This window comes from Puma concolor, chromosome A1 (genome assembly GCF_028749965.1).
Source record: "Puma concolor isolate L17-30 chromosome A1, mPumCon1.1.hap2, whole genome shotgun sequence".
NCBI lineage: Eukaryota > Metazoa > Chordata > Mammalia > Carnivora > Felidae > Puma > Puma concolor.
In genome coordinates, this window is record NC_141667.1 from 43,308,701 (window position 1) to 43,331,203 (window position 22,503).

The 22,503-nt window shown below is 54.3% G+C and overlaps 2 protein-coding genes across 6 annotated transcripts in view; one reads left to right on the top strand and one right to left on the bottom strand.

Moving 5' to 3' along the window:
* HMGXB3 (HMG-box containing 3) overlaps nucleotides 1–9,168 on the top strand; it is a 47,701-nt gene extending 38,533 nt beyond the window's left edge. For all 5 annotated transcript variants that reach the window (XM_025924461.2, XM_086703860.1, XM_086704480.1 and 2 more), the window contains 5 exons: nucleotides 2,824–3,043; nucleotides 3,889–4,022; nucleotides 4,842–4,958; nucleotides 6,531–6,740; nucleotides 7,754–9,168. In XM_025924461.2, coding sequence (XP_025780246.1) covers nucleotides 2,824–3,043; nucleotides 3,889–4,022; nucleotides 4,842–4,958; nucleotides 6,531–6,740; nucleotides 7,754–8,221 — 1,149 coding nt within the window. In that variant the 3' untranslated portion in view covers nucleotides 8,222–9,168. The remainder of the gene's footprint in view (nucleotides 1–2,823; nucleotides 3,044–3,888; nucleotides 4,023–4,841; nucleotides 4,959–6,530; nucleotides 6,741–7,753) is intronic.
* Nucleotides 9,169–9,329: 161 nt separating this feature from the next.
* The window catches only part of CSF1R (colony stimulating factor 1 receptor), a 29,720-nt gene continuing 16,546 nt past the window's right edge, over nucleotides 9,330–22,503 (bottom strand). The window contains exons 10-21 of the mRNA XM_086707917.1: nucleotides 22,271–22,386; nucleotides 17,181–17,307; nucleotides 16,957–17,061; nucleotides 16,358–16,468; nucleotides 15,601–15,763; nucleotides 13,446–13,537; nucleotides 13,250–13,347; nucleotides 12,205–12,327; nucleotides 12,013–12,124; nucleotides 11,370–11,469; nucleotides 10,402–10,510; nucleotides 9,330–10,303 (exon numbers count right to left, since the gene is read on the bottom strand). Coding sequence (XP_086564043.1) covers nucleotides 10,121–10,303; nucleotides 10,402–10,510; nucleotides 11,370–11,469; nucleotides 12,013–12,124; nucleotides 12,205–12,327; nucleotides 13,250–13,347; nucleotides 13,446–13,537; nucleotides 15,601–15,763; nucleotides 16,358–16,468; nucleotides 16,957–17,061; nucleotides 17,181–17,307; nucleotides 22,271–22,386 — 1,439 coding nt within the window. The 3' untranslated portion in view covers nucleotides 9,330–10,120. The remainder of the gene's footprint in view (nucleotides 10,304–10,401; nucleotides 10,511–11,369; nucleotides 11,470–12,012; nucleotides 12,125–12,204; nucleotides 12,328–13,249; nucleotides 13,348–13,445; nucleotides 13,538–15,600; nucleotides 15,764–16,357; nucleotides 16,469–16,956; nucleotides 17,062–17,180; nucleotides 17,308–22,270; nucleotides 22,387–22,503) is intronic.

Here is a 22,503-nt window from a genome sequence, read left to right on the forward strand (position 1 = left end):
GTAGTAGGGGGAGGCGTCTCTGATATGGTGGCATTTGAGGAGAGATCTGAAGCCCACGTAGCTCTCAGGGGAGGAATATTCCAGGCAGAGAGAGCAGCAAAACATGGTCTGAGGTGGGCTTCCTCTGCCTGGTTGAGGAATGGCAAGGAGGCTGGTGGAGAGCGGTGGAGAGGGTGGTGGGATGTGTGAGTTCAAGAGGCTGTGGGAGGCCAGACTCCACGGGGGCACATGGGCCCCTGTGAGGACTTACACCAAGTGAGATGAGAGCCATGGAAAGAAAGTGTGGAAAAGAGTGACCTGATCGGGGACTTAGGTCCTTAAATGAAAAGCGTTCGCAGAGGTAATACCAAACTCAGAAGGGTTTTATACCTTAATTCTAACATCTCCAAGAAATCTATGATTCTGATCAGAGAATGGTAAAAGCAGATGTATTTCTCCACCTCATTGTATAAGACCAAATAACCTTGAAAATAAAACCAGCCATTTACTATAAGAACAAATCGGAGCTGATTGTATTCATGAATATAGATGACACAGTGCTCTATAGGATAATAACAGCGAGTAGAGTAACACATCATGACTAAGCTTATCCCGGGAAACCAAGATTGTTTCAACGTTAGAAAATATACTAATGTAATTTGCTGCCGTACGGGTAAAAGGTAGAAACCCATATGATCATTTCATTAGATGTAAAAAAAGGCTTTCGTTAATATTTAACACCAGCTTCTTTTTTTTTTATATTTTTATATTTTTTAATGTTTATTTATTTTTGAGATAGAGACAGAGCATGAGTGGGGGAGGGGCAGAGAGAGAGGGTGATACAGAATCTGAAGCAGGCTCCAGGCTCTGAGCTGTCAGCACAGAGCCTGATGCGGGGCCCCAACCCACACACCGCGAGATCATGACCTGAACCAAAGTCAGATGCTTAACTGAGCCACCCAGGCGCCCCAACCCCAATTTCTGATAAAACTCTTAGTAAACTCAGAAGAATAGGAATTTTTCTTAACCTGGTTACATGGTGTTTCAAAAAATCCCATAGGTTCCTGAACTCTCTCCCACGATCATGCTGAGAGGTCTGGTCTGCATGCCTGTGAGTAGGCTAGCAGTACCGTAGCGGTGGGGTGTGAGCTCCCCATTCATGAACTTGCAACATGAAGTGTCTCTTGAGGCGCTGGACCTTCAGCTCATCTGTTCTCTACCAGGGGTGGGTGCGGGCCCTCTAGAGAAAAGCTTGGGTGCATTTTGGCATGGCCAGCTGAGCCTATTAGGGATTTAATGCACATGCCTCTGTTTCTTCCCAATAAAAAACAAAACAAAACAAAACAAAACATATATTTTGATTACGTATTCCTTTGAAGGATGGTGGTACATAACAAGACATATGAACGTAAGCATAGTGCTTCCTGGAGTCTTGTAAGTGTTGTTTGTAGATAAAGTAAACTATAAAAAAAATTTTGCTGTTGTGTGTTATGTCATCAAGAGGCTATTGCCAAACTTCTTCAGATCTGTTCATCTCATGGTTTTATAGTGTAGTGTTAATAGTAATGCAGCTAGGGTTTATTGAGCATGTTACTGCATTTGCCAAGTTCTTTGGCTCTGCTCAGTGCTTTATTATAGGACTGACTTCTCCAAGCCTGTGAGATTTTTATAGATGAAGGGACTGAAGCCCAGGGGTTTTGTCCAAGCTCACCCTGCCAGGAGGGGTAGAACTGGACCTTGGTTCAGTTGGCCGTCTGACTCCAGAGTCTGAGTTTGTAAGCACTGCTGTGCTCACTCCTGGGACCCTGAGCTCCAATTTTTTTTGTTGTTGTTGTTCTTGTTTTTTGTTTTTAAACACATCTGGCTTCGGAGACCATTTGGTTTCCAGAAGTAAACAGATGTCCACCTCCCTCCAGAGCTTAAGTCTCGTCGACCTGCCTGGTACCTGCTTTGTCAGATCAAGGCTTTTTCTCAGAGAATGGCGTAGAATTCCCTTCACTCTCAGTATAGGCATCTCTTCTCTTCTGTGGTACTGGGTATTTCTTTCTAGAGACCAGGACTTACTTTATTCTCTCCCTTTTGTGTGTGCAGGGTGGTGTGACGGATGTGTGAGGGAAGCAGGTGGAGGCTCTTCTGCTGTCAGGGAAATGGAACAAGAAGTTTCTGAACAGAACTTAAATTTGCATTTGTCCCTGAGGAGACTGTCTGGTGGCCTCTCCCCTCAGGGACTGTATAGAGGAAGACCGTCTGGACTGATGACAGTCACCACATCAGTTTGCGCACACAGCAGCACAGTCAGCTGGCATTTCTCATCCCCTTGTTTTGTGGAGAGGGTGGGCTCAGTAGCTGTAAAGTGTGGTGGGACATCTGTGCTCTTTGCTCACAGCGTGCACTAGCGCCCTGGGTGGCAGGAGCACAAGGCTTAGGCTTTGGAACTGGACCTTTGTTCGCATTCTTACTCTGTCCCTTACTGCACTAGTGTCACCTCAGACAGACTCCCAGACTTACAGAGCAGTAATCAGTGTCCAGCACATAGCGGGTAGTCAGTGGTAGTCCCTCTTTCCTTGCGAGTCAGGGAGAGGACTGGACTATAGATGGATGCAGAAAGGACATAGGATTGTTCGGGTGTTGGGGAGTGCTGTAGTATGGGAGAGAGGAATGCAGCCAAAAGGCAGTTGGGTACTAAGATGTCAGATCTGGGGGTGCCCTGGCCGTGCATGGCCATCAGATGCCCCCCCCCCGCCCCCCACCTTTGTTGTCCGGAGTGTATCAAGAAGGGGGGCTGTTCTGTTGCTAATACTCTGTGGCTCCTACAGTTTGATCGTTTTTATCCTTATCTTTTAGTTCACCTGGCCCGAGTTCTTGGGCCCTAGTGAGGTAAACGTGGAGGACTTTTGGGCCACAATGGAGACAGAGGTGATTGAGCAGGTGGCCTTCCCTGCCAGCATCCCTATCACCAAGTTTGATGCGTCTGTTATTGCCCCCTTCTTTCCACCGCTCATGAGAGGAGCTGTGGTCGTCAACACTGAGAAAGACAAAAACCTGGATGTGCAGCCAGTACCTGGTGAGATCACCTGACTCAGGTCAGGGGAGGGCCCAGTCCAGAGTCTGGGACATTTTCATGGCCAGACAGCATAAGTGGGGGGCGGGGGCGGTGCGATGGGCAGGCTCGCCTAGAGGGCTCTTTGGAGAAAGATAGTGACAATCTGTGACAAAATTCCCTAGAGATTAAAGTCATGGTGCAGAATTTTGGAGAGCTGCCAGCCAACTTTCACAAAACAGTACTTTTCCTTACCAAGTGGAATACATTTCCTATTTTATTTCATTTTTTAAATTCTGGACGTGACCTCAGATGATCTTAAAAGTATTTTAATACATTGTGATCGGCTGGTTCTCAAACAGTGCTTCCTAACATTAGTTGCTGAGGTCTCACCTCATGTTTACTGTTTCAAGACCCAGAAACTGGTTTTCTTTTCTAAGACCTCCACATAGTTCTCTGTTGGCCAGGCAGGTTCAGGAACACAATGTACAGAGAGTGTTCTTGATATGAGCGCTACTGCTCATCTGCTGCTGCCCTTGTGGTAAGCATCTGAGATCTTGGTTCTTAAATACCCATTTTGGGGTTCTTTGAGGGCGCTCTACTGGATCTCTTCCCTAGATGTTCAAGGGTAGAAAGCCGGTTCTGAGAGACTTCAAATATCTGCAGAAGTTAGAAGACCTTCTTTGAGTCCACCTCCTCCAGCACCCGGGGCAGTGCTTGGTGCAGAGCCTGCTTCCACCGCCTGCTGTACTTAGGCCTCGTCCCCCCCCCGCCCCGCTTCTCATCCTCACACATGAGGGGCTACCCGTGACCTCTGTTGGCTGGCAGCAGCCCCCCCACCCCCCCTTCAACAGGGCTGTCTCTTGCAGGCCATGGCAGTGCCTTGGTGAGGCTACTCCACGAGGGCACCTGCAAGCTTGAGGAGATTGGCTCCTACAGTGAGGAGGAGCTACGGCACTTGCTGAGGCAGTGTGGCATCCCCTTTGGGACAGAAGACTCCAAGGTGAGTGTCGGGGGTGGCAGTGCAGATAGGGACTTTGCGAGCAGGCTGGCTGTCCTTTCTGGGCAAGGATACGAGCACCCGTGACAAGTGCCTTCACCGGACAGAAGGTGCGGGCAGTCAGGGAGGCCTGGGATGTGGTCCGCAGCCAGAGCATAACAGGAATGGGAGGCCTTTGCCTCCAGTCAGTTCCTCTGTGGGCCCAGACTCTGGGGTCAGGAATCCTGGCTCTCCCACTTACTGGGCGTGATCTTGGATAAGCTCCCCTACGTTTCTCAGCCTCATTTTCCTGGTTTACAAAGTGGAAATAACCAAACTACCAACCCATGAAATTGTTGTAAGGGAGGCACCTTGCAGTATGTGGTTATCACCTCTCCTGGCTCTTAGAAAGTGAATGCTGTTACATGCATGAAGAGAGACAGCGTGTGTATGCATGTGTGCGTGCGTGCACACGTGTATGTGAATGTGTGTGTTTTACGCATATATTATTTCCTTTTTTTTATACTAATAATGCTGTTGAAAATGTCACGCTTTCTTCAAGTTCAGACTCAAATGTTAGCTTTTTTTGAAGCATTCCCTGCCCTGTAAAAAGTAGGAAGACCCCAGGCTTCAAGAGTCTGGCACTTTGGTCATTCTGGCTGGCTCTGTGACCTGGTCCTTTCACGGCCCTCAGAGGACTTTGGGCTACTGAGGCCCCAAGGCCCACTCTGGCCTTGACAGTTTATTCTTTTGCTTTGGATATTGAAGTGAGCATTTGGTGCTGCACACCAGGCCTGGTCCCTTAGCATTTACTGCTCTGTTTTTAATCTTGTCTTGCTCCAGGAACAGCTCTGCTTCTCCTTGTTGGCCCTCTATGAATCTGTACAGAATGGAACCAGAGTTAGACAGCCCCCACCTCATCTCACGGGGGGTAAAATCTACAAGGTGTGCCCTCATCAGGTAAGAGGATAAGAAAGATACTGTGAATTTGTCCACACCAGATTGTCCACACAGGGAATCTGATCCAGCTCATCCTGTGGGAGCTGGCACTTAAGTCACTGGGCAGCCTGCGGAGTAGCTCCTTAGGGGTCAGTTGCCAGCATTTGCACTAGGAAGGGAGCCTGCATCGTCACCAATGAGGATTAATCCCCTTTCCACATGCTGGCCCTGCATAGCTGTTGAGGGTTCAGAGGTGAGCGCTGAAGATGTCATTCCTCCACTAGATGATCTCATTCTAGAGGGGAAATAAAGCCACCATGGCTTATGGCGCTAGCTCTGAAGGAACTAGATGAGACCTGAGATAGAAGATAACAGAGAGGGACCTGCTGTCTGGAGCAGCCAGTGATAAGCTGTGGAAGTAATGTTCCAGCAGAGGGAGGGGTTGACCACTAAGTCCTGAGTGGGGAAGCCTAGTGAGCCCAGAGGAGGAAGGTTGGAAGGTTAGAAGTAGCAGTCTGGGTTTCCTTCTGAGAGTGATGAAGGGTCCACTGGACAGTTCTGAGTGGGAACTGGGGAGGCCATAGTTCAGATTTTGGTTTAAGAAGAGCACGCCTATGTCATTAGAGCCTGAACAGGGTAGACACTGGGATGACTCTGGGAAGGTTGCGCGCCGTACGACAAAGCAGGCCAAGGAAGACGCTGGGGTTGAAAACCCCTTGAACAAGTATTTAAACAGGGCAGAGATTGCCAGCACAGCCTTCAGTTAATTCAGGTGTGTGAGTGGACATGGCGACTGGCTAGCCAAAGAGAATCTGATTATCAGCTTTTTTGACAAAAGCTGCGTCTGAAGGACAGACTTGATGCCTCTCCCTGGCAGAACAGAGCCTGCTCAGAGGACTGTGCTCATGTGACTGGGGACTGTCTCGTGGGAAGCATTTGACCACACAGGGCTGTGAGAGCTGCAGAGCTCAGGGCTGTGATAGGCGAGCAGGGTTGCTAAGAGGTGATAGCCAGGACTGGTAGGGGTGAAGGTAGGGAGGTGGAGGCAGATGCAGGATTCCCCACTGTACACAGAGTTCCTCAGCAATGAAGTGGCATCTGGGGGCGGGGGCCCCTGTTGGTGGAGGTGTTTCCTGGTTAACATTGGGCAACATATCCGGGTCTGCTGGAGAGCTGCTCAAAATACAGATGCTCAGGCCCCACCCCCAGAGGTTAATTCCTTAGGTTTGGAGTGGGGCCCTGGAACCTCCATCTTGAACCAGCTGTTAGCTGCCGGTGCTGTGTGTCTGGGAATCGGAGCCACTGGACTCGACAGTGCTTGTTAGTGTGGAGGGTGGGGTTTGGAGCAGATGCCCTTGGGGCCTCTCAGCCTCAGTTGAAGACCAAATGGTCCCAGCTATTCTCTTAGGAAGTCGGGGACGAACTAACAACTTCAATTAGGGACAGAAGGAGGAAGCAGGATGTGACGGGCTCTGGCAGGACAGCCATGGCTTTAGTCACAAAACCTGATTATTCCTGGGAAGAAGGCAGTGAAGACTCAACTCACTCTGTCTGCTGATTGGCTGTGCTGTGTCCTCCCATCTCCCTGCCCAGGTGATCTGTGGCTCCAAGTATCTCGTGCGGGGCGAAAGTGCCCGCGACCATGTGGATCTGCTGGTCTCTTCCCGCCATTGGCCACCTGTCTACGTGGTAGACATGGCCACACCAGTGGCCCTGTGTGCTGACCTCTGCTACCCAGAGCTGACCAACCAGATGTGGGGGAGGAACCAGGGCTGCTTCTCTAGTCCTGCGGAGCCACCTGTGGTGAGTTCCCTTCTGAGGAACTGGAATAAATCCCGCAGACTCACCATGTTTCACCTCCTGGTTCTTTGGGAAGGCCTTACGGGAACCATCTCCAGCATCCTTTGTCTCCGCTACTATTTTGTCTTGATGCTCTGAACCAGCATGTACTCCACAAATTTTTACTGACCAATCCCTGTACGTGTGAGGCCACAGCATGTCACTGAGGAGTGCCCAGGATGTCCCAAACACAGATATTTTGGAGTCAAAGGAGTTGCCCTCCAGATAAGCCTAGAAAATTGCCGCTTTTTGGAGACATCATGCGTGTTGGTGTACTAAAGACCCAGACCAGCCAGGTGTCGGATTTGACCATGAATATACCGCATGGCATACCTGTTATGATTTAGAGGTACAGAGGCTTAGAAAACACCGGTCGTATCCAATCTACTCTTCTTACTAAAAGGGTAGAGTAAGGTCCAGAGAAGGGAGGTGGACTTACCCAGTGTCACAAAAACAGATTAGAGGCAGAGCCCTTGTCTCTGCTTTTTGGTGCTTTGAACCAGGCAGTGATTCTTACCAGACACATGTGCCCTTTGCTGGAAGACATGTTAGGACCGGCAACAGGAAAAAGGGGGACATCATTGTCATCATTCATCTTTTCCTTATTCCCTGGGACTCACTGGCTCTGCGAGCTTGTGCTGGGCACTGCCGAAAGGCGAGTGAGCCTCAGCGAGGGCCCCCTTCTCCCCACTCCCCGCAGCCCCAGCCTGAATTGACTAGGCACAGTAGTAAGTGATAACAGCTCAGGTAACCCAACATCTGTTCTGGGGGGTGGCCTCTGTTGCTGTCCCCGTCCTCACGAGGAGACAGAGGCACCGAGGAAGAAGAGAGGGGACTTGCCCCAGGAGATGTAGGCATATGTGGAGACGTGAGGGTTTACTGGGCTGACTGACCCCACAGCCTTCATTCTCCCCCACCACACAGCTTCTGCCTCAGTCATTCCCTCATGTCAGAGTGGTTTCTTCTCTCTCCTCTAGAGTGTATCCTGCCCAGAGCTCTTGGACCAGCATTATACTGTGGACGTGATGGAGGCTGAGCACTCCGTCCAGCACCCGGCCACCAAGACTGCCGCACGGCACATCGTCCATATAGACACACAGTCCAGTCTTGGTGACCCCAGTACCGGGCACCACTCTTCAGCTCTGTGCCCTGAGTTAGCACCCTACGCAGCCATCCTGGCCTCCATTGCAGACAGCAAACCAAACAGTGTCCGCCAGCGGCCCATTGCCTTTGACAATGCCACCCACTATTACCTCTACAACCGCCTCATGGACTTCCTCACCAGCCGCGAAATCGTCAACCGGCAGATCCATGACATCGTGCAGAGCTGCCAGCCTGGCGAGGTGGTCATCCGTGACACCCTCTACCGCCTTGGGGTTGCTCAGATCAAGACAGAGGCTGAGGAAGAGGGTGAGGAAGAGGAGGTGGCTGCAGTGACAGTATAAGCCAGGCTCTTGCACCGGGACTGGGACTGCACCATCTCAAGCCATAGTGAGGCCCTTGCCCGAGGCAGATCCATCCAGGGAACCAGCGGGAATGTTCACCTTTGGGGAGGCCTCTGATGCTGGGACTGACCAAAGAGCTTCCCTTTCCAGAGCATGGTGGGGCACGGGAGCCATGGTTCTCAATCTCCTGGGGGTCAGGAGAAGCACCAGGACACTCCTTACTAGCCCCAGAGAGCACTTAGGGGATATAGGATGTTCAACAGAGGGGAACGGAGGCTGAGGGAATGCTGGTAGCAGACGGCTTCCCTGGGGCCTGCTGCGGGTCCGGGTCGAGGTCCTGGGGTGGGCTGAAGCGGAGTCCGGCCTTCCGGGGGGGAAGGCCACTGAGGTAGCTCTTCCCACCCCAGGGAACGCTCTTTCCAGCCCCTGTGGCCACACAACTTCCTTTTAGCCTGTTGCCTTTGACTTGGGGGCCTTTGGGGCCTCATTAGCTCTAGGGGTCCCTTTGGGCTCTTGATTTTCCCAGAGGGGGGGTGCATTTCCTTCCTACTCTTCCTGCACCTAGATTTGGGGGAAGCTGAGGAAGGAGAAACAGCCACCGCTCTCTTCTAGGACTGTCTTCTCTGCCCTGAGCTTTAAGGAAGAGGACCCCCTTCCTCCTTTCCCTGGCCACTGCTGCTGCACCCCACATCCTTTCTGGGCCCTGGATCCTCACCACAGAAGGGATGTGGCCCACTGGCATGACATAACCTGGCGGCAGTAGGAAAAACTCCCTTCTGTGAAGGGGAAGCAGACTGGGCCATAAGGAAACAGCGGGACTGGCTCAAGTGCCTAAGGTTTGCTTAGGGCACGGGAATTGGCCGTGTGTTATTTAATTTATTGAGAGGAGTGGAGTAGGTGGCTTTTTTCCCCTCCTTCCCCTGCCAAGAATAAAATTTATTAAATTATCTGTTTTGGTGAAGCAAGAATCAATTCCACGCTCCTTGTGTGGGGCACAGTGTGGTTGAACGGCCAAGGTGCTGAGCTGGTCACTGGACATGAAGAAGGATGGAAGGAGGTCCCAGGGAATCCGCAGGCCCTCGTGTGGCACAAAGAACCAGAGGCCAGCTGTGTTAATGCTGTTAGTTTAATGACAGAGACGTCCCGCAGCGTGACTGTTAGTTAAGAGGAGTCAGCTTGTCGGAGTGTGTGCTGCTTGCTTGGTGTGGCCAGCCACACGGGTCCCCTGCCTTCCAGCTCAGAACGACAGGGTGGGGGTGGGGGGGGGGCAGAACCCCGAACTTTTAGCTGCCACCTGGCTCGTTCTAGGGACCAGATCCAGGGAGGGTGGGGCTGTAGAGAGAAGGCCAAAGGGCAGGGACTAGGAGGTACAGTTCATTCTTACAAAAGAGCCCCCCCCCGCTCTCAGGCACTGGGCCAGGCACAGTCTCTGAGCACCTGTCTGCTCTTGCCGTTTCACTTGGCTACAGGGGGGGTCCTCTGCCAAGACCTAAGGAGCCTTGTCTTCTCAATGTTAGGGCACTTCATGGCCGTAAAATCAGTCCATTTCCAGTGAGACAAGGGAGTTAGGGAAAGGGGTTCCTGGAAGGGAGAACAAGGTTAAGAGAGTGAGCTGGGGGTTCTCCCAGTCGGCATAGCAAACATGAGGCCATAGCATTGAGAACAGTGGGCGGGGTGGGGGGCTCAGCCCTAGCCCCTGATTGGCAGTGATGGCCCAGGCCCTGGAAGCGGGGTCCTCCCGAGACCCCCTTGGATCTCACGTTCCTGAGTTTCAGAGCTGGGCTGGGCTGTTGAGTGAAATGACCAAGGGCAGAGTCTGTAGGTTCTCCCCGTGGTGCCCCATCCACGGAGGAGTTGAAGCTTGGAGGAAGGGGAAAGCGGCGCTTCCCTGTTGTCCCCTCAGCAGAACTGGTAGTTGTTGGGCTGCAGCAGGGGCTGGGCGATATCCCCCTGCTCACAGCAGGCCAGGTGCTCGCTAGAGCTCTCCTCCTCGGGCTCACTACTGCTGCCACCGCCACTGCCAGTGCGGCAGCTGCTGCTGCTGCTGCTGCTGCTGCTGCTGCTTGGCAAGTTGGTGTAGTTCTGAGGGTGGGAGAGTCGGGGGTGGTCAGTCCTGACCTCTCAGGCCCAGCCCAGCCCTGCTGGAGCCAGCCACCCACCCTGAGGCCGGCCCTACTCACCGGCACTCTCCTGTCCTCTTGGGCCTGCTTCTGGAGGAGGGAGCAGATCTGCTGGAACGTGGGTCTGCGGGTGGGCTCCAGGGCCCAGCAGGCCTGCATGATGCTATATCTAAGGTAGGACAGAAGCTGCCTGTGGGTCTGGGGATCCAATATGCACACATGCACACGTGGGCACATGCACACACACCCTTACAGTCTTGCCCAGCAGAGGTCCTGAAACCTAGTGAAAAGTGTGCCTGACACAAGGCCTGTGCTAAGTCCTTGATATGCATCATCTCATTTAATCTCCCCAGTAACCCTTGGAAGTATTTTCATCACGCCCATTTGACAGCTGAGGGGAGAAAAAGCTCAGAGATGCTATCTTGCCCCGGCTCCTAGAACCGAGAAGGGGCACTTCCGCTGCCTGCAGGTAGGTCTGAGAGGCGGGCTGAGATGACTGTAACAAAAGACGAACATGGCAGTGAGCCGGCCACAAGTGCCTGGCCAGACGCGGGAGCGGCTGTGTCGAGAGTGGCTGGGGAAAGGTGTGCTGGGCGAGTTCATGGCCTGCTGGCCCACGGGAAGGCCGTGGCGAGGGTAGGGAGGCGGCAATTCTTGGTGGGCCAGCTGTATCGAGGTGGTTAGGAGGCTGCATTGCAGGCTGGCTGGTTACACAGTGAAGGAGTGGCTGACACCACAGAGAGCCAAGACAAGAAATGAGTCTGCCTCGACATAATAATAGAGTCTAACTTCAAAGTCTATCATTTGAGTTAGCACCAGTCCCATTTAAGAGACCTCTGAGAACAGCTACTTGGAAGCCAGTGGAAATCCCGCACTCCCTAAAATGGGCTTGTTTTGGCCCACTGTGGGGGAGATGAAGCCTGGCCCTGGAACACTGTGGACAGGGAGAGACTAGGACCACACACCTTTCCATCCCCTTCAGCCAAAGCCTGGGGAGTCCTCTCTCCTCCCTGGGGTCCCTCACTTACATGTTCTTCGGGGCGAATGCAGGCTGGGCCATTTGGTATCCATCCTTCACCAGTTTGTAGAACTTGCTGTTCACCAGGATGCCAGGGTAGGGGTTCAGCCCTGCAAAGGCCAAGAGCATGTAGGAGCCCATGCTCGGGGCTCACGTTCACCTGCCCCCCACACCCACACCTACATAAGAGTTACAGTAGGCATAGGCTTCAGTGAAATTTGGGAATTTCAGTGAAATTCACCCCGGCCTCATCACACCACACAAAGAATTCCAGCACAGGCTTGGAATAAGAGGTTACAGGAGCTCGCTGAAGGGCTTAGCCCAAGTCTCTGTGCCTAGCACTCCAGAAGTGAGATGTGCACACTTCAGACAAGGAGGGAAAACTTCATCTGAGGAAGCAGCAACTGCACCGGCAGGCAGATGAAGGAACAGCCCAGAGGGAATGCCTGGCAGCATGGAGCATCTGCCCGGCCCACACGGGAGCTGCACTGCTTGGTTTTCAGACGCTTTGCCCGTCACTTCACTCCCACCAGCCTTTCCTCTGCCCTGGGCAGCAAACACCCTTGGCTGGCATCCTTCGTGAGGTATAGGACACCATGGTAACCAAACACGGGTCAGCCCCAGGCTGAGCCTGCACTGGCCCAGTGGCTTACCGAGTGAGAAGATTTCCCAGAGCAAGATGCCATAGGACCAGACGTCGCTCTGAACCGTGTAGACACAGTCGAAGATGCTCTCTGGAGCCATCCACTTCACAGGCAGGCGGGCCTGGCACGGAAGACCCCGGTCACCTCGGACCCTGGCTCACTGCCCCCTCCCCAGCCCGGCCCACCCTCCCCAGCACTCACATTGCCCTTGACGATGTAGTTGGAGTCATTCATGATGTCCCTAGCCAGCCCGAAGTCCCCAATCTTGGCCACACGCCCACTGGTCAGCAGGACGTTTCGGGCTGCCACGTCCCGGTGGATGCACTGACAGAAAGTACTTACAGAGTTAGTCTCGGCCCGTCCCCCACTTGAGCCTGAGGTGCAGGGGGAACAGCCAGGGTCCCCCCAGAATGCCTTGGGCTCCTCGTCGAGGGAGTGAGCGTCAGTTTTGGTCCTGTACCCTGGCTCCCGTCCCTACCTGCTACCAAGATCCAGGTCTGAGGAAGTTTCGTATGGCTGGAAAGTTGGGTGTTTAGAAACCACCATCACTGTGGCCCACTGGGCCTGAGCAGTGGGAGCTGACTCAGAGCCAGGCGACCCGCTTGCGCTCAGCAGCTATGAGCCCTGGTGCTGGAAACAGCCTCTGACCCCACCGGCTGCTGATAATAGCAGCTGCCACTTCAAGGGCCCGACCGTGCCAGGCTCTTCCCTAAGCATCTGCACACACCGTAACCCTGTTTTGCCCTCCCAAATCTGCTGTGAGGGGGGAGGTTACAGCCCCCCCCCTGCTGGGAACCTCCTGAGTTGGGCATATTGTACACATCATCTCCTACCCTCACGACAACTCAGGGAGCTTCCTTTATGGGCCCCACGAGACCGTGTGCTTCACAAGAGGACACAGTCGTCTTGTTCACGCCGTTGACCGAGACTGAAGGAATAAGGCCCGTTCTTGGAAACGGGGTCCTCCGTGGCCTGCTGCACCCCAGGGAAACAGGTCTGCTCAGGCTGGGGCCCTCACCGTCCTGAGTTTGAGGAACTCTTCAGGCACGGGTTTCTCCCACTCACCCCTAGAGGCTGTGTGGCCGCTGCCCACTTGCTCTCTGGCACCCTGGCTCCTCCTTGCCTTCACCGCGTGCTCCCCTTTCCTCCCCTTCATCCTTGATCACCCAGCCTCACGGGAGATGCGGGGCTTCAGCCACCTCCCACCTCCCTGGATGACCACATTTGGACCCAGTTTCCAACTCACGTTCTTAGAGGCAAGGAAGGCCATCCCCTGGGCCACCTGGCTCGAGAAGCGGAGCAGGTCCCGTAGCGCCAGTGGCCTCCCGTCCTCCTTGCCCAGGTCTGGGGTGGGGAGAGGCGTCAGGGCAGCCCCACCGCACCCCAGCCCCCAGCGGCCCCTGCCCCCCGCCCTCCGCACCTGCCACCCAGCGCCTCCTCACCTTCTTCAGAGAAGGAGTCGCTTGAAGAAGAAGTGGAGACAGGCCTCATCTCCACATAGGTGTCTACACCCTGACTGGAGAAACCGCTGTCTCTACATAGGAAAAAGGATGCGGGGGCGGGTAGGTCCCCGTTGCTATACTCACCAGCGTGGGCCTTGGCCTCCAGCTCCCCGTGTCCTCTCCAATCAGCAGGGAAGGGCAGGGACCTCAAGGTCAACTTGAACATCCCTTTCTGACAAGGAACCCCCCCCCACCCCAACTGCCACCACATTCTGTGTAAGCGATCATTGATCCCTGCTTGGCCATCCCACGGAGGAAGCTTACAATTTGTTCTGTCGTTGGGCAGCTCTCTGCCCTTTTCCTAATGCCAATCTGCCCCTGGGATTTTCCTCCTGCCGGTCCTTGCTCTGCCCTCAAGGGCCACACAGAAGTAGGCTCCCTTTTCCCATAACAGCCCTGCAGGGATTTGAGGATATTCTAGGGCCCCTTCTTTGAGCCTTCCCCGCCTGGACAGTGGCTCTCACCACTGGCCAGCTTCACATTCAACCACCTGGGGAGTTGTCAACTCTCCCCATGCCCAGAACACCTCAGAAATTAGGGGTGAAACCCAGTCGTTCACACTTTGAAACCTCTCCAGGCAGTTCCTGTGTGCAGCCTGAGCGGAGGCCTCTGGTCTAGAGGAGGGCTTCCTAAACTGTAATTCACGAGTGTAGGAGTCACCTGGGCAGTCTCATCTAAATGCTGATTCTGATTCAGCAGGTCTGGCGGGCCCGAGCTGTGTCTCTAACAGCTCTTAGGTGATGGCTGTGAGCATAGGCTTTCAGTCATAGGTAGGTTGGAGAAGCACTTCTCTAGATTGAATAGCCACTACTGTTTCTAGTATTCTAACAGGTGTGATTTCTGGCCGTCTCCCCTTCCCGTCCCCTCTGCGATGGAGATGCGCACCTTGACCATGCCCATACTCTAGTGTTCCCAGAAAGAGAAGGGAGTGTCTTATCTATGCTCTGACCGTGGCAAAACCATCCCCTCCCCTGCTCTAGAAACTATACTTCTAGCCTGGGAACCCGTTGGCAGGATTGGTTCCCATGCCATTTGCCCTTGAAGTGACCCCACCGTATGAATCCTTTCCCCATCTGCACATTTGAAGATAAGAAGTTAATACTTCACTCTAGTTCTCATTTTGATTTGACCTGGCCTGAGGCTCCAGCCTGCAGAGGCCCAGTGTGAGCCGCCCTTTCAGAGGGGTGTCAGAGAACCAGAAGAGGAAGCAGATCCTGCCAGCCCTCCTATTCGAGGATACTGGATGGAGTTAAATGGCCTCCTTCCCCTTTTGCCTCCCCAGGCTTGGCAGCTGACAGTGGCTAAAATAAGGGTTCATTGTACACCCTTCTTGTTCTGATCCTGCCTCAGCAGCCTGGCCCTGAGGCCCCACAACCCCCAAGACTGAGACTTCCAGGACACCACTGTGGCTCAGGTGAGCACTGGACCAGGAGTCAAGGGAGCAGAATCCGAGCCCAGGCCCCGCCCCTGCCCCTGACTCATGTGTGACATGAAACTGGCCACTTCCTCTCTCTGGTTCCCCATGTGGCTTTGTCCATTTGTCTCCGAGTGGCTTCCAGGAATCACAGCAGTACAGAATAACAGAGACAGAAAGTCTCTGAGAGGCTCAACCCCTCAATGGCTTGCCTGGGGAAACCGAGGCCCAAGTAGATCAGGGACCTGGCCACAGACTGTTTTGCCCCTTCTCACCCAACAACCAACAGACTCTGTCCAGGTGCTCTGCAGCCCCTGATGGCATGGGAAAAACAGGGCCACTACCCCCAAGATCTGCCCATCTCTTGCTAGAGCCCTGAACGGATCTTGACTGACCTTTTACGTACATTCAAGTGACGATACCATTAACACCTGTCTCCACCAGACTATGAGCCCCCCATCTTTGCCCAACATGCTCCTAGAACATAGTAGGTCCTCAATTATTTGTTGGATGACAGAAATAAATAGTAGAAAAACTGAGTTAGCCCACAGAAGCTGGGGTGACTACTCCCCGTGGAACGTGAGGGCCACACAGCCACCGAAGCCTGAGTTCACTTTAGGGACAGACCCTGGGGCTTCCTCCCAGTCCCAGCCTCTTTCCTGTCCTTTGCCAGGGTGCTACCTGCGAACATATTTCTTCTCCAGGTGGATGTTCTTGTAGCCAGCGCCTGCCTCGGGGTCCTGGCCCACACTCAGGCTGGGGCCCAGCATGGCCTCAGCCTGCCTTCGCAGGAAGTTGAGCAGGTCGCCGTAGCAACAGTACTCAGTGATGACCAGAACAGGGCCTAGAGCAGCCAAGAGAGTGGGGTAAGTGCACTCCTTATCTCCCCCACCCCCGTGTGAACAGACATGGGGTAGGGCAACAGGACACCCTGGAATGGGGATTCAAGAGCCCTGAGTTCTAATCCTGACTGACTGTGAGCAGCTTTTTCTGCTTTCTGTGCCTCAGTAACCCCATCTGTCTAAAGCAGAGGAACCTCAAAAAACCGTAGTAGAATTCCTTCTTCAAAGGATATCTGTGACAGTTCCGTAGAGGTCAAGGCCCTGGGGCACCTCTGTGGACCCTGTGGTGAATGTCCTGGTGTCTTTGGGTGGGATCTTCCCTCCAGACCCCCGGAATTAGACTCCCTGCAGCAGGGCCTGGGGACCTGCACTCTTATTCCCCTCTCTGGCTGACTCTGATACCCACCAAAGTCTGAGAGCCACTGATCAGAGCTCCCAGAACTATCTATCATTCATAAACAGCTTCTGACCCATCCAGGCACCTGGTGTGGGAATTTGAGGAATGCTGAGATAGATAGGGATCCCTCCAGAACTTGGGGAGATGGGAAGATGGGGTGGGGTGGCCATGGGCCCCGATGCCTGCCAGGACCCCTCACCTCCGTGGGTACAGGCTCCCAGAAGGTTGACTATGTTCTCGTGTTGGCCCAGGTGACTCATGATCTTCAGTTCTGACATGAGGGCCTCCTTCTCATCTGCATGAGCAGTGGCTGGGAGATGGAGCCACAGGTCCCATAGATGGGGAAGGGCAGGACATACAGAGCCACACGGACAGATGGGAGACACCCAGGAGAGCAAGCAGGGCGTACCCAGGGCCCCAGAGTGACCAGTGACCGAAAGAGGGAAGAGGAGAAATGCGGACACACAGATAGGAGTTAGGGAGAGAGAGAGGAGAGATGGCCTGTCACTGAGCTGCTCTCGAGTGGCAGGCAGCCAAGCTGTGGGCAGGCCATGGCCCAGGGTGGCCTCTGTGCACCCCAGCCTCTTTGGGGCTCCAAAGAGCCCCTCCACACCCAGGAGCTAAGGGGAGGCTGGGGCTCACTCAAGAAGCCAAGAGTCCTTGCCCCCAATCCCAGGCCCTGTCCCCCAGGCTGTGATAGGCCGAAAATGTGTCTCTCATGGCAGGGCGGCCCCTCCCCTAGGTACATGGGCTCCTACCCGCTCCCCCAGATTCCCGAAGCCCCTGCCCCTCACTCACACTTCAGCATCTTCACAGCCACCTTCAGGACGGCATCTTCCTTGCCCAGACCAAAGGCTGTGGCCTCTACCACCTTCCCGAAGGCACCGGCTCCAAGAGTCTTACCTGCCACACACACACACACACACGTACACACACACACAGAGTCTCCTTAGGTCCCCGCCGACAAAGGGCCCATAGGCTCCTGCAATGTATGCGTGGTGGGTGCCAAGACCTCATCTCACCAAACTGCAGGTTGTTTCGGGGGAACTCCCACTTCTCATTGTAGGGCAGCTGGGTGGGGTCAATGAAGGTGTAGCTGTTGCCCTCGTAGCTCTCGATGATCTTCCAGCGCACCTGGTACTTGGGCTTCTGCAGAGGAAGAGGGGGGGAAAGTCAACCAGGCCTGCGGGCAGATGTGGGATCTCATCCCCAACCCCCAAGAGCAGGGGGTGTGGGCAGTCCCAAGGCACGGTGGGAGGAGGCAGGGGTGGCCTGAGATGTGGTGAGAGGGCCCGGGTCATCCCATGTCCAAGGCACTGAGAGCCCCGTCCTTGACTGGTTTGGCCTCACCATGTGACCTGCCCTTCTCTAAGCCTTGGTTTTCCCCACCTGTGCACTGAAAGATGTGAGCAGGGTCACCTCTGAGAGCCTTGACAGCTCTGATAACTTGGTAATTCTCGAGCCAGGAGGGTGGGGGGCCCTTGAAGTATGTCCGTCCGTCCATGCATCCATCCCCCCATCCTCCCATCCAAATAGTGTCTGGGTTTATTTTTAATTGTGGCAAGGTGCGTACAACAGAAAATGTATCATCTCAAATTTCTCAGTCTCATTATTTGAGTGTACAGTTCAGTAATGTTCATTCCCACTGTTATGCAACCAGTCTCCAGAATTCTTTTCACCTTGCACGACTAAAACTCCTTACTCATTAAGCAACTCCCCTTTCCTACCTCCCCTGAGCCCCGGGCCACATATCCCTTGAATCTGCCTACTCTAGGTACCTCATTTAGTTGGAATCACACAGTATGTGTCCTTTTGTGACTGGCTTATTTCACTTAGTATAATGTCTTCAAGGCTCCTCCGTGTGTCAGAATTTCCTGCCTTTCTAAGGCTGAATAACATTTCCAGACAAATATTTCGCCAAACTCCTATTTGTGCCAGACGCCACGGATTCAGAATTAAAGAAGAGAAAGCCCTGCCCCCGTGGCGTTTGCATTCAGGGGGCTAAGACAGGCATTCAACTCAAATTAAATAGATAAATAGATACATAAATAAATAAATAAATAAAGAGAGGACATTTTCAACTAGTGCCATGAAGAAAATAAAGCAAAGTGATGGAACAGGGAGAGCCAGGTGCAGCTGAAGGTGTAGGGCAGGGAAGACCTGAGGAGGAACCAGCCAGGTGACTGACAGACGAAGCACTTTGCAGGTAAAGTCAATAGCAGATGCATTGGCCTGCAGGTGGGCAAAGTCCTGGCAAGTCCGAGGGACTGGCCGGTGCCCGTGTGGCTGGAGGGAGGTGAGGGCTGTTCCAGAGACAGGAAGGTCTTGAGCGCTAGGATGAGCGGATTCCCTCCTAGCTGCAATGAGAAGCCCTCGAGGGCTTGACGCCGGTCTTTACACGGACTTTGCACTGCGTTTGTGTTAAGCTAGAGGGAGAGGGAGAGGGCAGAGCCAGATCTAGGAGGAGGAGTGACTGCCTCTCTCTTTCCTGCCCAGGGTGGCAGCTGCTTGGGGGCATCATGCCAGGGGGTGGTGCCCAGGAGAAGTGCTGATGGAAGATGGGCTTTAGGTGGAAAGTGGAAGCTGGGCTTGGGCGGTGGAGGACACTGAGGCCTTGGGTCAGCAGTCCACCTCTTTCCGGTCAACCCTAGGGGACAAGGACCAGCTGGGCTGTGCTTAGCCGCTGGGCTCCTTCTCAGGTCACCCAGCCCAGGGGAGCTAAAGGGTATGTGAGTGGGTGTTGGGGAGGAAGGCAGCCTGTGGCTGCAAGTTGCGTCAGGTTAAGAGAAAAGACTCCAGATAGCTGTAAGGGAGAGCTTCCAGATGGTAGTTTGGGAGACGAGACTGCAGTTAGACATAAGGAAGAACTTCCAGGTTCTGATTCAGGAGACAGACTGTAGCTAAACTTAACATCCATGCTGTGACTTGGGAGGAGAGTCTGAAATGGGACAAAAGGAGGAACCTCCTGAGGCACAGAGGATTCAGGCCCTGCGTGTGGGTGCCTCCCCAAACCAAAACATGGAGAGAAAGCCGGGAAGGGATTCTTTGACCTCCCCTGGCCACTTCCGTCCCCGGGGGGCTTCTGTGGCCAAAGCTGTTTTTCCTCCTCACCACTTCTCCTTCTTCTGGCCCATGCAGCTGGGCCTGAGTCAGCCCCCTCCCCAGAGCTGCTCTCCGTTCCCCACCCCCAGCCAGGCAGGGGATACTGGGGAAAGGGAGGGGGATCACAGGAGGAAGAGATTGTCTGGCTGGATCTCACAGATCTCTGAATCCCAGACTCTACCAGGAGGAAGACACAGCTCTCTCCCCGCCACACCTCAGGCGTCCCTATCCCTTCCTCTTCTTCTGTGCCACCTTGGCTCCCCAGCGCTTCTACGTAGAGGGTCTCCTCGGAGGGAGAGCCCTTACAGGGAAGGCGGGATGGGCCACCTCAACCAGGTTTGCTAACGGGAGTAGTTCCAAAGAGAGTAGGGAGTGCTCCTTGAGCACCCCTGTGAGCTGCGTTCAGCCAAGCTGAACACTCAGTGTGCGCCATGTTTCTTATTCCTCGCGGCGGGCCCAGGCCCGGGCTCACCCCCACTGCCCCTCGGCGACTGAGATGGGCAGGGAGACATCAAAGTCCTGTGGCCCTCCCTGTCTAGGCTTGCTGTTTCTGGGCTGGTGGATGGTCTCTGTCTTAGGAAGGCAGTGACCTCAACATGTCCCACTGGAAACCTTGGAGACCCTCCTGTCCGGCCCCAATAGGCCTCCAGTCCCCAGAGGTCGGTTCTGACTCCAGAATCCCAGCTTGCACTCCTCCCTATCTCATCCTTTCCTCTTTGAGTCCCTCCTACCAGCCTGCTGACTCCTGACCTTTCCTCCTCCCCCTTTGGCCCCCCTGTGGTCTGGCTGGGGCCAGAAAGGCGATGACTCAGCCCTGAGGCAGAAACAGCCCTTCCCCCCACCCCCAGCTAGAGCCACCCCTTAGTCCAGGCTGAATTCTCAGTGCAGAGGCAAATCTCAGAACCCCATGGGGCAAAGCAGAGGGGAATTGGGTGGAAGGCCCTGAGGCAAGGCCAAGGCCATCTTGACCCCTCAAGGTTTTGTCTCATGGGATTCCCTCCTTTTCTTGGCCTTGGATGGGCTCAGGGGGCCGCTGAGTTTCCTGGATGGGAAATGAGGTGTTTCCACATTCCAAAAATGGTCCCATGGAGAGAAGATAAGGTGCCCTCAAACCAACACTGGCCAAGGGCGCTGGACAGCTCAAGGTAGAAAGGGCTGGAGAGGGAACTGGACCCTTCTCTGGAATCTCAGCAGGGGTGTCATGGGCTGAGGAGGCAGCTCTGTGGGGCACTGGGAGCAGTTTTCAGCTCCGTATAAAGAAGAAGTTGGCAATAATCAGAGCTGCTCAGAGAAGGAACAGGCGGCCACAAGAGTGAGTTAAGTCCTGTCCATAGAGGTGGGCGAGCAGGGCCCGCTGTGTGTGTGTAGTCAAGGAGATGCCCAACCTCAGACACCCCTCCAGTCCCAAGATGCGTGAGCTAACTCAGGTTCCCCAGTCAGCTTCCTCCTGGGACAAGGGCGGGCAGCTTCCGTCCTGAGCTCTGTCTGTGCCCAGCACCCTGCTAAGTCCCCTACCTACATTCCGTTGTTGAATCCTCACGACAGCCTGGTAGGGTGGCCGCCATTATTAACCCCATTTCACAGTTGGAGAAACAGAGACAGAGACACTCCCAACTTCCCCAGAGTTCTAATAGCTGGAGACTGGCAGAGACAGGACCCACATCTATCCAACTCCCAACCCCAGACTCTCAGGAGGCTCTTGGAATGTCAAAGGAAGAAGATGTTACCATGGTACAGGTGGGGAAACTGAGGACCAGAGTGGGCAGTGAGTCAGCCAAGGTCTCATGGCAAAACAGTTTTGGAGCTGGACGCAGATCCCTGAAGTCTTGGTCTGAGGCCTTCGTTTGCTGGGTGCTGGCATGAGCATGAGAGCTGACCCCATGGCCCCCAGGGTGCCCAAATATCCTGTCCACACTGCCTACTCCAAGCCCTCTTCTCATACTAAAACCCCCGAGGTGGGGAAGAGAAGGCAGCAGAGGAGGCCCACCAGGTGGTTATTCACCCCTAAATCACATTGCTCCCTTGTTCAAACCCACGGATGGCTCTGAGCCTACAGGATGGGGTCCAACTTCTTGGACCCCTCAACCTGCCCCACCTGCCTCCTCCCTCTTCCAGGGACCAGTATTTTCAGAACTCGCCTCTGTCTTTCCCCCCTCCCTCCCCTTTGCACACATTACCCTTCCCCGGAGATACCCTTTCCCTGAGCCTTGTCTCCCCCTGCTGCACACCCCCCACCCCCACCTCCATTCTCCAAGGTCTGTCCCACCCATGCCAACCACCTCCTCCAAGCAGGCTCCCTTCCTCACCAACAGAAGAGATCCTTCTACCTCTGACTTCCCACAGGCCTCAGTATCTATTGCAGCGGCCACCATCTTTTGTGTAGGAAGGCAGCTAGGCAAGGTGGCAGAGGCCTCGGGCTGGCATGTGGGAGGCACCTGGGACCCTCGGGCAGATTCTTCAACCTTGCCACCCCCCAGTTTCCTTACTGTAAAATGCTGGCTGCTACACTCCCTGCTTCCAAGTTGTTGCGAGGGAAAGATAAGATGACTCAGTGTTTCACGTGATGGTTAAAAAACATGTTTTTTTTTTAAAAACCCAGCCTCTGCCACTGACTGGCTGTAGACTAGAGCACTGTCTAAACCTCTCAGAACCTCAGCTTCCAACTCTGCAAGATGGGGTTAGTGATGCTATCTACATGCTGCCATTGTCGAGGGCATTAAGCTCTGTAATCCATACCCTGTCTTTTCCGGTTATTTGACTTGCAGCCATCTCCTGCTCAAGACGGTCAACCCTACGAGGCAAGAGCCTCAGAGGCTCTGAGTTTGGGCTCACTTGGCACCCAGCCACTCACGTTCGCATACAGTTGGCGCCCGCTGAAGAGCGGCTGGCTGAATGGGTGACAGAACGACTGGGTGTGCGGGGGCTAAAGGCTAGATCCTTGCAACCCGGTGACACTCCCCCAGGCCACCAGGCGCCTGGCTCCCCACCCCGCCACCCTGCCCAGGCTCACCTGCTTATACTTGTACAAAAGCAGCAAGAGCAGCAGCAGCAACAAGGCCATGATGGACATGCAAGTGAGCAGCACGGGCGTGAAGAGGAGCTCCTCGGGGAGCTGCGTGTGGGCTCCTGGAAAGGGAGAGCAGAGGAGGGAGACGGCAGAGGGGGCCTTCAGGACCCTCCGCCACCACTGAGAGCAGGCCACTGCACTGCCTGGAGCACAGTAGGTGCTCAGTAAATGCCTGT